The following is a 17,236-nucleotide window of genomic DNA, read 5'->3' on the forward strand; positions in this document are numbered from 1 at the left end:
TACGATTATACAATCAAAGAGGCCACATTGTATGTCTCTTATTTGAACAGAAAGAAGATGTTATTTTTATTGACTACTGCGACGTAATTGTAAAAGATAGAACAGCGGAACCAGTATAGATGTGCCTTAGGTAAATTATTATAAAATCTATTTTTAAAACACCACGGTTTTTAACTTGTACTCCACGTCCGAGTCGATATCACGCGTATATTGTAAAATGACATGCCGACTCGAATCTGAGACCGTGAGCATGTTATGAACCAATAAGCCTATTAATGTTGGTAATGTGGTCGTTAACGACATCATTATGATACGTATATAAGGAAGTATTTTTCATTTCTCTGTTTTTTTTTTTTTTAACTATGTATTTAATGGTTCATTCTAGATAAACTGATCGATGATCTATACTTCTTAAAAAAACGACGTAAACAATGTGTCGGCGAAGTACAAAGCACTTTATCGATCATCCAGTCGTCTCAGATTTTTATTACTCAATTTCCTATATACGAAGTGATCGCAAAAGTACAAACGAGATAAATCTCAACTAAAATAAAATACGATATCCTAACTAAAATAACAACAAAATGAAAGAATAACAGGTATACGAACGTTGAAACGATCAATTTCATAAAATTATTCCTTAAGTAAAAAGAAAAAAAGGTTGTTAAAGTGAAATGACTTAAGACGTTACATTAGAATACGTAACCCCTATGTGTGCTTTCTTTACGTAATATTACGTAGTGTTAATGGCTAAATCTCTAGATAAACGGTAATCGTTCGGTGATCCGGAAAAATCGCCTGCCCGAACGGAGTCTGTGTCTGTCAATTAGTTCGGAAAATTGGATTTTCTTCGTTTGAACGGAGTCGATATTAAAGCCGATATAGCACGACGAACGATAGGCATGACGTGGCGAACGTATCTCATAACGCGCATACGCGCCAACTATATTCCTGTTGTGTAACAACCGGTAAGAGTTGATCAGGAAGAACAATTAGAAAGTGTACACGCTGGTGTTCTGGCACATAAGCAAGCTTATGCGACCGTCGATGCTGTTGCATAAATATCGGTACGCAGGGCCTACTTTCTCGCATTTTATACGTATTCCCGTGTTCGAGCTGACCACCTCTTTTCAATCCTGCACCTGGTAAAGAAGGTCCCTCCTTTCCTCTTTCACTGCACGATCTATCTTTCTCCTACTCTTTCGCTTAGCTCGTCAGAATCTCGCGGCACGCGTACTTCGGGGAAGTTCCAAACGAACAGTGTCGCTTCAAATAACAGGCTTCGCTCGTTCTTTCCTTTACGAGAGCTCGTAGCGTCATTTTCTGTATTTATTTCCGAGGTCTCAGATCAGTCGGTCACTGTGCGATTGTCAGTCGGTCGGCTCATCGATTACCAATCGGTCGCCTCGTTTAGTTTCCAATTTGCTCCCGCGTGGTCGAAGTTCACCTATATAAACGCTTTGTTTTTAAGTTCGTCCTATTACGCATTCGGTTTCGCGTTTCATGCATATTAAAAGTGCTTTCTCATTCGCTCTGTCTAGACGATGATAAACTGTTACATTTCGAAGGTGTTGATGTCGTGGCAGTGTGAATCATTCCACGAGTGTGTTTACCATAAAAGATATGTATATTCGGGAAAAAAATATTTTGCTGTTTCTTTAATTGTTCCTTTTAACGGTCACTGTGCTTAAATTGAATGGAATTTCTAAATTACGTAGGATTTCATATTTTATGTCGTGTTCAGTGTATTTAATTGAACGCAATTTTGGAATCGTATAGAATTTGAAATCTTTGTACGCCAATCAGAACAATCGTAAAATTGAGATATAGTAAAATGGTTGAATTATTCTAAAATAGATCGACAATAGATTATAATAAATAGATCACAATTAGATCTTTACTTTATAAGACAGCGTATTATACTTAAATCACGAATCGTATAATCGTTAAATCGTTGTGCTATACGGGTCACTTGAATACAGCTATTTTAGTAATCGCGCGTGTTAAAAAATATATCCGGCCGAGAGGCAAATTCGTTAATTGTGGCTGGAGAAAAGGAGAACGAGAAAATGGAGTACGAGCTAAACGATGAAAATTATTTTACACGAGTGAGTTTTGCATTCCACTTCGTTGATTATGCATTTTTCTTATGTATGCTTCTTCGCTTTGTTGACAATACTTTCACAACTTGAAATCATTAAAAGTATCGATAAGGAATTAAAAGTCGGTCAAACATGTTAATAACGTTAATCTATTCCTGATCATGAAATTGCACGCTATTTATTATATAAAGCTGCATTCGTACAATACCTTCAGTCGGACAATACCTAAAACGTTAAATAACGTTTATATATAACGTTGGAGCGTTTTTATTTTCTTATCTCGATGATGTGCGGCAAGTTTGTCAAAAACAAGGTAACTGTATAACAGGACAAAATCTCGTGATCGAGCGACCACGAATTTTTGGAACGTATTTGAGACAAAGAAACATATGTTCTAAGACGTACCGAGTAGGTTAAAGTATGTATTTATTTTATTCGTAAAATATCAAAACAACAGTTTTAAAACGGCAAAGATATTTTACTTGTAGAAATGGAATAAATAAATACACAAAGACTTGTGTATTATAACAGGATGACCTACGGCTACATTTAAGAATTTCTCTGTAATTACACACGCGTTTCTCAGCGTTACTTTTCCTGGTTGTTATGAGAGAAATTAGTACCTTCGAATAATTGCACTTATTTACTTTCGCATAGGTAACGAAAGAAGGATATTAAAGTGAAATACCCATTATGCTCAAAGAAAAATAGGATACTTTTGACAATTCTGTACCGCGACGTTCGTGGTAGTCTAGAAACAGAAGAAAGAAATAGAAGAGTATTTTGACCTCTTTACACTAAAGTGGAATTGTTATTTTCTTTAACAAAATATTCATCATACGCAATAGCTGTGAGTATTTAGATCTCCTATCAAAAGTTATTTTGATAAAATTGATTTTCCAACTTTCATTCAACGATAAATCAAGATACAGATCATTTTCTACAATAACGATTCTACAATGACGAACAAAATCTGATAAGAATCGTTTCCATTGTGAACTGGTCGGTTATCGTCCTTGAAACTTAAAAAATTCAAACTAATTTGCTTTTTACTAAAAGGAACATTGAAAAATACAATGAGAAACTAGGAAGAAAGATTACAAAGAAGTTGAAAATTTCAAAAGAATTTGTCGTTCGCGGTTATTTTCGTTCTTTAGATTTACATAATTTTTAAAAGTCCAATATACCTGTTAACGTTGAATGTGATCTTGGAATAGAACTTCTCGTCCGTGTTTTGAGAGGCGTGTATTTGCATTGAGGCAATCGCGCGTCCTCAGCGTTCGTTGCCTGGAGAAAAATAAACTCTCCTGATCCGTGCCATACTGCGCCATGCCGCGCTCTTCAGCTTCCTCCGTTCCTTCGAACACGCCTTTTTTTTCTACTATTTCTGAATAAACCGAGTACGCACGCGATACATGTTTATTTATGACGGATCTCTCGATCGGCAAGAGCAAAATATATTATTCGCAGTTTCCATGCACGTTTGTTAATTGTCATGCTGACAAGTCGAAGCAGCTGTTCCGAGGTCAACGCACTTGAAAAACAGCGCCACTCTGACAATTGGTTTTATATACGAGACTCTACTACTCTAGTCACTAAAGTCTGGTGTATTAATAGAATCGAGCTAAAATGATTCATGCGAACTGTTTTGTATTGAATCTTAGATCCGCGGAACTTGGAAACATTCGATAATTGTACAAATATCGAGAGCCAAGTGTCATGGTTATGGAGATGCAGAAAACGGTTCTGTTTCTCGGAACTGCGATTTTAAACGTGCCGAACGTAGAAAAGGACGACGCGAGTGAAAGAGAAAGAGGGGCCGAGAGTCGAAGCGTTCGGCAAACATTAAAGACTGGCCGAGAATATTAACCGAAAGAGCGAAATTTTGTATTTTTGATTTATGATCAATGAAACGTTTCTCAACGCGTTTGTTACGTTTTTCTGATTGAAACGACATTAAACTCGATATACTTTGGTGCATATTCGCTCGCTTAATAAATGGTAATTAAATACGTATCGATAAATAAGTATAATTCAAATTATATCGTGTTTGGTGTCATTTTAATCAGAAAATACTCACGAATGCGTTAGTAAAAGCTTCATCTAAAAAAGGTCAAAAATAAAAAAGTCTTACTAGTACCTAGATACAATGTCCCAACGATATCTGAAATTGGATCATGTTACGCTACTTGATCTTGACGGGCTGTCGAGCTTTCCGATGCGGCACCTGCAATGGAGATACGACGACCGTGCAGTTACGCAGAGAATCCTTTTTTGCAATTATTCGAATGTTTCCATATATGCGTAGTAATATGCAAGGAAGCAAGAAAAGTTGAAAGAAGTAAGGCGAACCATTAGCTTCTTACTACTATTTTAAAAAGGAATGAGAATAACGAGAATATTCTTTAAGTGAATCCTTATTAATATGCGGAAACATAAAGATATTTAACTCTTTGAGTGCTGAATACTCCCGACGGAAGCAATCCGCGTGGATGGCACGCGCCCAGCGGTTGCGATCGTTAGGGACGGAATACTTTTTTAAATGAAAATTAATGACTTATATACGGCACTACTATAATATTCCTTTGCACCGCGAGTATCCCGATGACCTACCAGAAACTCCGAATCATTTTTGCTTCGAGCTACCAGGTACTGCGAGACCATTTACAATCGTATTTAAAATGTCGCCACGGCGACGACAGCGGAGCTGTTACTTCCACTTACAATGTCGCCATGGCGGCGACAATAGAGTGCACAGGGATATTATTCGTTATTTAAAGCAATATAGTTTAATATATATATATATAAGAGCTGTAAGTTTCTTTCGATTTATATTATTTCATCGAATTATGTATGATCCATTTTGTTCTATCAAGATAAAGAGTACAATATTTGACAGATAGGTTTCATGTTTGTAAAAGAAAAATAATTGTGGGACAATCTAATAGATACATAAGATAAGATATATCGTTAAAGCGATATTATATAATCATAATTCTCGCAGTGTTATAAGAATTATGACTCCCCGCGAAGTATACAGAAGATAAACGGACTTTCATTTCTTTGTTTATCGCCGTTGTTAAGAAATGCACATGTATCGTCTCGTACATTAACGAAAAAATACATCCACAGCACTCAAATCGTTAAAAACTAAATTTATGTCAAGGTTAGAGATAATACAAATAGCTTTCCAGTAGTACAGGGTTGTGGAAAATCCACTCGAAGAGAAATAGAAAACTCGATTTTAGAGATAATTAAGAGACGAATATTATAGAATGTAAAAAAAATAATTACCATAACGTGCATCGTATAAACATATAAATGCGCATCAGGAAAGTTAATTAACGCTGAAAATTTGTAAAATTGATCGTTAATGGCGAGCACGATATCGACGATTATACGGGCAAAATCAAACCGGGCTTGAAGCGAACAGTTACGAGAAAGTGTATGGTTTCATCTCTGGTTACAGGCAATTTTATCCATAGATCGCGTTTCCATCGTTCTGTATAGATGGATTTCTAGAATGTCTTATTATTCGCCAGAGACGAAAACTGCATTTCGTGCCCCATCATGATATAGAAATATAGGGTCGGATATCTTTAAATTAAAAATTCGAATTTTTCGAGTTTCAATGGAGTAAAAATAACAATGGAAAAATATTTTTGAAGAATAACATAATGAAATAATACAAAATGATCGACTGTTTTGCGTGATACGCGTTGTAATCAATATTGATTTAATTTAATTTTTATTATGATCAACAAATTATAATATACTAATGTATGCGTATAAGTGTATTGTAATAATCCAGTGTATATCGAGGTTGAATGAAAAAGCTATGTAAACTAATTTCATTTTTTAGCCGGCAATCAAAAATTAATAATAAAAATATATATATATACGTTATATATGTATATCATATTATACACGCTATAAGTAGATTAAGATGCAGATTCGCGTACTTAGATCATCTCGAAGTAAGTATTTAGCTTAAAGTTAAATTACAGGAAGGCGTTAGACGTTACGAAATATTTATCTCTGGAGTCAGTGATATTTGCTTATTTAAGGCGCTGACATTAACTTTACTTTTTGTTGTGTTACGTATACACTATCGACATACTTTATAATTATCCTAGAATTGACGTAATTTTCCCCGAGGCAAAACGACAAAATGCAATGGATAAAGAAACAATTAAACTTGGCATAGTTTTCCTTTTTTATTTTTGAAGCTAAAATTATACTATTGCTGTAATCTCTTCATAATCGCGGTGTTTGCAACGAATCCTCTATACATATGAAAATATTTCCACGTCAGGAGATAAGATTAGAAACGAGTTATTCAAATTATTAAAATTTGTATGTTACGACATAGAAATTTCTAGGTTCCTTTGTACGGTTTCGTTCAGCTAAACGAATTGTTGGTATCCTTTTCTTTAATATCTGTTGCATTTTACGAATTACATACAGTGAATATAAATTTTCGCGAAATGAATTTTTTTGGAAAAGATCTCCTCCGATAAGTTGTCAAAATACTCGATGTTTAGCAGAAACTTGAATTTCAGGACCAACGTTCGAAACGACGGAGCGTAAAGGAAAAATTTTCTTAATTATTTTCAAATTCGGCATTCGAATGCACAAGAGGTTACATATACATATCTGTTCCAGGTGACTTCTATTTAAACGAATTTTATTCCTTGTTCCAAGTTTAATAGCAAGAAGTATCATTCACCGTACTGTCATAGAATTTCAAAGAGTTTTTATCTTGTAGTAGAGTACGAGAGATAGCCACGTGTATATTTCAACCGACATGCGAATACGAAATGTGTTCAAGGACAGTATGTATAATATCGAAAGGAAAAAAATTATACTCAGTGAACCTCAAATAGTCGAGATAGCAATCTGAAACGGAAGAGAATAAACACATGAATTCCGTGACAGATGCACGTTACAAGTTACCTGTTCGCATTTCTTACTGAATATTCGTGAAGCAACGTCTCAAGATAACATCTCGTGAAATAGTTTTATTCAGTTTCTTGCTTTGTAGTCACGAAATGCCAGTTATAATTCACGCTAAAAGTGTTGCGATAAATTTTAATGAATGTAAGATCTCGTACTTCGAACGTAGGAAGATTTGTATTAAGCATTTGTAGTTATTAATTAAGAATTTAACCACATTTTCTTGCAGAGATTTCGTTAATCACAGAATATTCCGAGCGTTTCTAACAATTTATTACTTTTATTATTAGGGAAACTTAGCTTTGTTCGCTGTATCGAGATAGTAGTCGTTGCGTGATAGATTTGAAAATAAAGAAAGACGAAAGAATAAGAAAGGGTAGAAAAGAAGTTGAGACAACGAAGGAAAGCTTGAAACTTTGCAAAGTATTATATAATATTGTATACCATTAGTTTGAGCTTTTTAAAAATGATCTTCTATCGTTACTCCCATTGCCACTGTTCTTCTTCGATCTGTTGATTAAGATCGCAAGATCCTGCATATTAACTCAAACACAAAAGAGTTATCGGTTTACTTTCGGCCTGAAGATATATACGACATTTGCATCGTTCTTCGCGAAAATCGAAAAAATTTCACGTCCTTGCTAAGCCAGTAATATCGTTCGATTATAGCAACTGATTCACTGCAGTTTCTTCTTGGACTTGTTGCACCCACGAAGACACCATCGATAGTCTCTGTTTTCTTAACAAATAGACGTATACCGTTCGTCCTATATTCAAGAGAATCTAAAATAAACATAATAGCCATAAAATCTAAGGATAGAAGTTATAAATTGAATTTATCGTGCAAGCGTTAAAAATATGATGATTAACGATAGGGTAAAGTGAAATGTCCCTCGCTTTAAACGCTGAAAACCTGTCGGAAACGCGACTTACTTAAAATATTTAACAAAATACAGGCGGTTATTGACATGAAATTGAATATACGGAAGGAATGCGAAGGAAATGTAGTTTAGTTAAACTAACAAAGTAAATAGGTTTCACGTCGCATATGTGAGAAACAGAAAGAGGTTCGATAATAATCTGGTGAAAACTGGTAAAACTAAACGACTAGCTATTATCTTTTGTTAATGGCTAATACACTGTGTTAATAATTAGAGCGATAAGATTCTTTGGTAGACAAATGCGGCCTAATGGGTAGGTACAATAGCAATCCTGTAACGTTAATAATTTAATAACGTTATTATATATTATATATATTTTAACAGATTATACATAGCACAAATTGTGTATGATTATTGTTATTATTATTGTATTATTTATTACACGGTAAATTCAATAATCAAAATATTCAATTTTATATAAATTCAATATACAATGTAAATAATATAAAAAAAATTGTTTCTCGTTCAATGGTAAAAATTAGCTACGAGTAGTAGAATAATTTTTTCTTGATCGCTAGAAGGCGATAGTTTTTACATTTGACAATTTTATTTTCCTTTGATATATGTTTATAAAAATATAGCGTGGACACGTGTGATTGATGATAAAATCGATGGTAGTAATTCATATTTTTAGCAACCAAGTTTTATGTATTAGGAATGTAGGTTTTAAGCGAGAATCGAAAAGTCAAATTAGATAATGAATGTATCATAGATCCGGAATTTGATCCAAAGTCGAAAAAGAAGATACTAAATATAATAATAATATAACGATATAATACATTTACAACATAACATATTTTACATTATATTTTCATTTTGTAATGATTCGCAACGCCGTAATTTTATGTAGTGATTTATATACATGTCCAACAAAGTGTTACAGTCCGATATCTTTCGTTTCACCCAGATCGATTCGTTTCTTCCTCGTGAATTATTATCTGCAACACTTGCTCGCGTCCATAAAATATATCTAAAACGGTTGTTTCACTCGACGTTAATGACTTAATGATATGTCTGCAGCAAAGAGGTCAATCATATAGTTCACCGTTAAGCCAAGTTCAGTCTTTACGAGGGGAATCGTTTCGTTGCGTTTCGTTCTCGTTGCCTAGATTTCTTGCCGGTGCAAGACCCAAAAAGCGGCGGGCGGGCCCACGAAAAAAAAATATCGGTCAATGGTATAACGGAATTTGCTGTCTGGTTTACGTTACGATCCGTGTGCGCGTGCGTGCGTGCACGCGGGTAATTCTAAAGAAAGAGAGTTACCATAGAGAAACCAAGGTGGAGAAAGGTGTGCGCACGAGGCATAGAAAAACAGCTGCAGAAGCAGGCGATCGAGCAAAAGAACAGAAGACAAAGTAATAAACGATGAGATGGGGAAAAGACAGAATAAAGTAAGGCCGTTCGTCTCGCGCTCCCTTTTCCCTTCTCTCAGCCTCTTCACAATATAAAACAGTTTGTCCATTCACCGTTTGCGGACGTGGGCCCAGTGTCATCGATTATTCGTTTAACGGGATCTACACGTACCCACGGTGGTGGCGAACGATGATTTCTCCGGAGACCAACTGCTACTTAGGCATTTTCGGCTTCGGTCAGTCGAAGTGTACGTTGCTTTGTGCGAGCATCGAAAGTCACCGATGACAATTTGGTTTTGCGTATTAACGCAATTTTTTCGTTCTTCGGTAAATTTACCCAGCCCCGTGACGCAAGAATCCTGTCATCTTGCGGTGTCTTTAAAACTCGGTCTCGTTAAAATCTCGCAGCCACCACGTGGTCCGAGTATACAGACGCTTTTGACGGCTGTGTACACACTGTATAAAAGTTTACTTCTCGAACAATACACCGAGCGCGCGCGGACAATTATTTAATGTTTACCTGTTTTTCCTTCGACTTTCTGCGTCAAATTGCAAAACGTACATACGTGGCACACGAAAAGCGGTAACAGCTCGCGGTATTGTGAACGACGAAACTCGACGAAACCAAGTAAAAATTGAAATTTATATTCTCGAATCGATGCATTCTGTTGTCGAAGATACGATTAATATTTGATAATTCGCTACATATTTCTACTAGTTATTGTGCCAAGAGGAAGCGGAAATTAACGACTGTGTTTACGAAGAAAATTTCCGCTCATTAGTATTTGTGTATAGACCACCTCCTGGTACTGATATTATCGACCCATAGTTCAGGGACGCGAGAGATACTCTAAGCCCCGATATCCTACGCATCGTCTGTACGAATTTTCCACCGCTGTTATATCTCGTTACGAGTTACATATTATAAAAAAATCTTGGTCCACGTATAACTATCGAAAATTGGCAATTGCAATACTTAAGTGAGTCTTGTAAAGTGAAATACTTAAAAAAACATTTTGTTGACAAAAGAATCGAGAATGAAAGTAAGAAGAAGCTGTATAAATTTAAATAAATATTAAATAAATTAATCTGAATCGAGGTTTAATGGATAGACTGTGCGAGAACGAATAATCATAAGAAGATGATGACGACAGACTAAAGTGCCGAAAAATAAAAAATCGTAAGAGAGAATAGCAAAGCTTTGGAAAGAGACAGATCTCTGTAAGAGTGTGCTATACGACTATATAAAGACGAGTCTTTCATTCAGAGAGGAATTCATCCAAGTTCAGTTGTCAGCTCAAAATTCACATTTAGCTGGCAAGTTATTCCAATAGCACAAGTGTCGTTGTCAATTCTGTCAACAAACATACGATTTATTCGTCTACGGACAAAGTTTATTTCAAACGGTTCAACACGGGGTCCTTACTGTCGAACGTAAGTCAGTGAAAATATGAAACGCGTATTTCCAGAACTGTGCCTTCGTGGTGGCAAACAAAGTTAGGCCAAATTTTCTATTTGATCGTAACTTAACGACGCTGCTTTCAGTTTAGCAACTCCGTGACTATATGCTTATTCTCAGTCATGAAATCCATAACTCATTTTCTCCTAAGTCATCGAAGCAATTTTCATTGTACGCTCGCTACCAATACCGTTAATAAGTGGAATACGCCAATTATCTTTTTCATATACATTTTAAGAAAAGTTATACACGACGAGGGAAATATCGTCGATGCGTGTTAATTTTCTCTCCTCCAACGTGGATATTACTCTTCAGATTTCTTTTTGTCAGTACGTTTAAATTTTGAGAAATTGTGATTTGGAAATAAAGGTACAGCAGCAATCAGCGAAACAATGAAGTTTGAAGAGAATTGCAGCAATTATTCAGAAACGTTATATTTCCAAAATTCAACCTGAACAATACGTACGATTTTCTTTCGTCGTTATCGATTCTTTGTTCCTTGAAATATTCGCAGTATTTCCTGCCGTGATGTTTTCGTCGAATTACATGTTTCAGCGCAAATATCAATTGTAGAGCTGATTCGATAAGAGAGATTAAACATAGCCGAATTAATAATACGACACGGTAGTCGATCTTCTTTAAACGAATTGTTTGACGTATCTAAAGACGTCGCTAATTACGTTACTCTTCGATTATCATTCGGATAGATCGGAAATATTGACTTAACTTTTATAATTTTATATCTCAGAAATAAAAACAACGGCGGACAATTTTGTTAAATTTGTCCACTCTTGACACGAAACCATTGATATCTTTAAAAACAAAACGCATAATTTATCTGTTACAGGAATTACTAGAACATCGAGAGAAAGATGAGGTAGTGAAGTTGGTCAGTACAACAAGCCATGGTACGACACCGTTAGTTATCGCCTGCCGAAATGGACATTATGACGTGGCTGAATACCTTATTGAAAAATGTGGAGCGAATGTCAATCAACCCGGTTTAGGTAAAATCGTGACTGCGCTATAAAACTCTCTTTGTCAAATTTTTCATATATGTCAGCATCTTTCAAATTACAACCGCTTAAGCTCATCGATTGTGGCGAAATCGAGGACATACATAAATGTGCTTCTGTAAGCCTATAAATCTTCAACCTAATGTTTCACCTTCTCCATTATAGTATTCCAAATGGCGTGAAATGATCGAATGACAGAATTGTCCGAAGTAGTTTCTATTGTAATATTCGAAATGAGCTGCGAAAATAGTAATTCGAAGCACAAGTTCGAAGTACAAGTTGTATACACATCATAACCTATTAGGTCATATATCCTTCAAAATTTGAATTTTAAACATAACTGATGTCAGTAATTCCGGAATTTTGATAAATAGAAACGTTAGAACATACAGTATATACATATAGTATATATGATATATTCTTTGTAATTTACATATCTTAACATTTAGCCAATCGCATGTGCCACAGCGAGCTATATGTTTCCGCTGCGCTCGGACAAACACAACCTATACGCTGTTCACCGCGCATTTTTTCAAGTATCAGGGACTAATATTCACTACTTAAAAAACAAAGAAGCGTAGAAATTATTTAAGTGGTTAATTATATTTTGATCATAATGGTCTTATTTGATGATTTCGCATATTGTTTATACAAAACACCAAATTGAAAGTATATATTAAAAGTATAAAAACATATGGGTATAATTAAAAACGTTAAAGATGACTAAAGATAAATAACACGACTTGAACGTGAAATTAAACATACATAATGCATTTTAATATTTTTTTACAATGTAGTATCGTTCGGTTATAACTTTATTTAGTCATAGCTGATAGTGTAACTTTTTCATTAATTTTAACATCACTAAATTGGTGTATTTTATTATATGCTGTACTTTATAAAAACAGAAAAAGTGGCGCAATTAATTGGGAATAATTCCAAGTAAACAATAACTGATAATAACAACAAAAAAAAAAAAAAGGAAAACGCGTTGCTAAAGTCAAGAAGAAAGATCTCCCCCTTCGATCTCGCATCGATGTTCTTCACAGAGGGGAAATCTCCCTATTCGATTGGCTAAGTGTTAAAATTCGATAATTACCGAACGAATTCGATCGTAACTATAAACTGATATCAGATCTATTTCTAATTCAAATAATTTATCTGTTGATCGTAAGTCATCTTAAAACTCATCCTTGATATTTTTCTTATGTAATGATATTAGTTGAGATATTGTTCGATTAATATAATTTGTAATATTTCGTTTATTCCAACAGTGATGTTCGATGGAGAAATGATCGAGCGCGCGCCACCTTTGTGGTGCGCTGCAGCTGCCGGTCACTTGGTTTTAGTTAAGTTGCTAGTGAAAAATGGCGCCCGGGTAAATGCCACCACTAAAACGCTTTCCACTCCTTTACGAGCAGCTTGTTTCGACGGCCACTTCGACATTGTTAGATTTTTGGTGGGTCACGGTGCAGGTATGAATCATTCAAATATCTCTTAAAAATAACCGGAACGTTTCCATCTTCTAATAGTCGTGCACTGTTTTGTAAAGTTGTAAACAAAAGTGTGCATTGATGTAGTCACCGTAGAACTTCCGATTAGTATAGAAACTTTATTATGATAAATGTCGTGAAGTAATAATGTTTTATTTTTTTATAAAAAAAATCCAATTAACGATGAATACGCTGTTTGATTACAGATATTGAGATGGCAAATCGTCATGGTCATACAAGTCTGATGATCGCCTGTTATAAAAGTCATCTTAAAATCGTCAAGTTCCTACTTACCCTAAAAGCGAACGTTAACCGAAAATCCATAAAGGGTAACACAGCACTTCACGATTGTGCTGAGAGCGGATCTCTAGAAGTCGTGAAGGTACTCCTCGAGCATGGTGCCCGAATGGACGTGGACTCCTACGGGATGTCACCACTCCTTACGGCAGCAGTAACAGGTTAAAGCAGAATGTTCCACGCGCAACCCCGAAGGTTCCCTTAAGACGATTACAATTAATGTTTAACTGAGTGTTTTATTAAGTGAACGAGGAAACTCTCTAGTAGGAAGTAAATTATCACAAAGTTTTTCTGATTTTATAGGTCATAAGCACATTGTCGAATACTTTATCAATATGCCAAACTTGGTAAATCGCAAGGAACGCATAGACGCACTGGAATTACTGGGTGCTACATATGTGGATAAAAAGAGAGACATGATGGGAGCACTTGAATGCTGGAAACAAGCAATGACTGAAAGGTATATACAATTTTGTAGAAACAAATGAATTTCAGCAATATACCCCCAGAAATTTATACACACTTTGAATGGTTATAAATTTAGCGTATTTATTAAGGTATATAAGTAAGATTAAAACTCCGAACCAAAGAAGACAGATATCGAAATTTTTTAGTTATCACAAATACTCTCAAATTGATGACCTTTGAACGATCCAGGCACTGCTGACAAAGTAGAGCAATGGAATCGCAAACAGAACGAATCATTTGATTCGGTATTTCGGTACATAGTCTTTCAATAGCTGATCTCGATTCACGAACTATTGCCGCTTTTGTATCATAAACTTTCTCTTTGATGAATCCCCATAAAAAAAAGTCTATCGAGGTCTGGGAATCGCTGGAAGTATTCAACACTATCTCTATTCCAATCTATTGGTCCGGCAAATATTCATGAAGGCAGACCTTCACGATGATGGTGAAGAGGTACACCATCTTGTTGGAAATAAAAGTCCTCTTCATTCCTAAATATCTCACGAATGCATGGTATAATAAATTATAATCATTCAAAGCGTATCTTTTTGGAGCACACTTTATGTTCAAAACATGTGTGTACGTATAATTTCTACATTTTATAATATTCATAAATTATTGAAATATTTGTCAATGTTGTACTTCAGATATCGAAGTGATCCAGTGATACTGAAACCAGGACCGTCACCACTTGTAGCTGCTTACGATTTTGCACGGGAAATTACCGAACCTGATGCACTGGATGGATTATTAAACGATCCGGATGAAATGCGAATGCAAGCACTTGTAATTAGAGAAAGAATATTAGGACCAGCTCATCCTGACACCAGTTACTATATTCGCTATAGAGGAGCTGTATACGCGGATGGTGGAATGTTCAATCGTTGTATAGAACTTTGGAACTATGCCTTAGATATGCAGCAAAGCATGCTGGAACCACTCGATCCAATGACCCAGAGTTCACTTTTTAGTTTTACCGAACTCTTTAGTTTTATGATAGGTAGACAAATAAATACAGGACGTGGAGCACCACAGATTCAGAGAGAAGAACTTCTTAGAGTGTTCAAGAAAGCTGTACGTTTCAAAAATATACGGGATATTCGTTATTTGTTTGCAAATGGCAATATACAATCTATATTATTGCAGGTTTTGGAGGTGAAGTTAGGAAAACAAATGTTGGACAAAGGATCGGCTCGTGGACGTGATATTGCCTATTTGAACAGAGTTCTCATCAGCACTTTACATCTAGCAAGTTTATTGACTCACGAAATGCCAGAAGAAGACACTGCGGAATATTCTGCACTGCATCAAGCGCTTTATGAGTTAGTTCGAATAAATCCCAAAGACAATAACGTAAGTTAATACGAAGGATTTACCGATTAAAAATATATAAGTGGTAAATTTTTTGAGAGATTAATTTCTTTTCCTTTTTTGTGTAGGATCGAACTGTGTTGCATTTAGTTTTTAGCGAAAGAAATACGATACTCGGAGCTGGTCCTAAATCTCCGTCGTTTAGGTTTCCTTCTCCGCATTTAATAAAGGCTCTTCTAAAAGTTGGCGCTGATGTCTCAGCAAAAGATGCAACCGGAAGTACGGCATTACACCTTGCTGCTATGTTCCATCCGCCAACCGATCTTGTTAATATTCTTCTTGATGCTGGTGCACATATTGATGCTGTTAATAAAATGGGTAGCACGTTCGAATCATTGACGTGGAGTAACAACGCGTATGAGACTTTAACACGGAATAAACACCCATATGATTCGGTATATCCCATGAGATACACAAAACTCACCTGTCTAGCAGCGAGGGTAGTAAGGAAAGCATACGATATTGAGTCTGTCCCAAAACATCTTCAAGATTTTGTTCAAATGCACTAGTGGTATTAGTGCACTACGCAGTGGAAAAGATAGGCTATTGCTTAGAATGCTACAAGAAATATTTATACGTTATCTAAACAATAAGAAAAATCAACGATAAAGTTTTATATCTTTTTCGAAAGTGTAAAATTAATATTAAGATACTTTTCCGAATAAGCAAATATGAACATAGAAAAGAATGCTATTGTTATACATATAATGCCATGATGTGGCATACGTAAAATATGCTGTCAGTAATTTTTAGTTAGATCTGGTTTTTAGATAATTAAATATCAGTGAGTCAGTAATCTCTGCGACACCAGTATCGTTCAATGCCACTAAAGAATTAAGAACAATTTGAATAGTTATATATTTCAAATTAGTCTTAAATTATGTTCTTCATTTCGTCCAATGAAAGAAAAATTCTTAATATTGATGTTGATCAATACAAAACACCTAAGATTACTGATATGGGTTATGATAGCTCACAAACATCGGTTAATATGATTATCGTATACGCTGACAGCCTTTTCCCTTATACATAAACCCCATTACAAGCCATAATATACAAATTACATTGATAACATTTAGTTATAACTCAATATATGTTAAATTGAAAAATTGTGTAATCATAGAAATTACTTTCATTCTCATTGTTACATAAAAAATAAGAACAGACGTAAAATTATGTAAAATACTTTTTTATATAGCATGGAATATCTAAAATATAAATTACTTATACGTTTTTATATATTAAAAAATAGGGAAAAATAAAATTATACGTTAAAAATTCTACGGTATAATATTTTTATTATACATATAAACATGTTTTTTGAGTTTATTACTTGAAAAAATTTGCCAATTAGAAGATTTAAGAAGTTACGTATATATTATGTTAATCTATAATATTTAAGCTTACCTTTATTTAAAATGTGATAAACATACATATACATTATAAGTATTATACAGAACTATATATACTTAAGAATTATATATCCGAGGTGTTTTAGTAAGGTGCTTTTTTTGAAAATAAACAAATGCACTTGACACTAAATAGCACAATTATAACAATTTTCTCACAGGAATGCATATAGAGTTTATAATATCATTGAGATCTTGATGTGACTTGAGTTTTATACTTTTCGAACACATTTTTGTTTCAGTGATTATATTCACACACTTTATTTTTACACAAACACTGTGATTCTCTACAAAAAAAGTATCTTACATTCAGTCACCCAATTTAACTGTTTTATAATGTGAAGACTGGAAATACAGGTGTGATTAATAATA

The 17,236-nt window shown here is 34.8% G+C and overlaps 1 protein-coding gene across 3 annotated transcripts in view; it reads left to right on the plus strand.

The window, feature by feature from the left end:
- LOC126915410 (protein fem-1 homolog CG6966) overlaps positions 1–17,236 on the plus strand; it is a 38,651-nt gene extending 21,415 nt beyond the window's left edge. The window contains exons 1-8 of one of the 3 annotated variants that reach the window (XM_050720075.1): positions 1,193–2,108; positions 11,658–11,817; positions 13,101–13,301; positions 13,526–13,777; positions 13,920–14,076; positions 14,732–15,158; positions 15,231–15,437; positions 15,524–17,236. In XM_050720075.1, the coding sequence (XP_050576032.1) occupies positions 2,070–2,108; positions 11,658–11,817; positions 13,101–13,301; positions 13,526–13,777; positions 13,920–14,076; positions 14,732–15,158; positions 15,231–15,437; positions 15,524–15,964 (1,884 nt within the window). In that variant the 5' untranslated portion in view covers positions 1,193–2,069 and the 3' untranslated portion in view covers positions 15,965–17,236. Of the gene's footprint in view, positions 1–1,192; positions 2,109–11,657; positions 11,818–11,919; positions 11,945–13,100; positions 13,302–13,525; positions 13,778–13,919; positions 14,077–14,731; positions 15,159–15,230; positions 15,438–15,523 lie in introns of those variants that run through there. The other 2 variants (XM_050720073.1, XM_050720076.1) reach the window with 2 other exon arrangements.

Source organism: Bombus affinis, chromosome 4 (assembly GCF_024516045.1).
Source record: "Bombus affinis isolate iyBomAffi1 chromosome 4, iyBomAffi1.2, whole genome shotgun sequence".
NCBI classification, from domain to species: Eukaryota; Metazoa; Arthropoda; class Insecta; order Hymenoptera; family Apidae; genus Bombus; species Bombus affinis.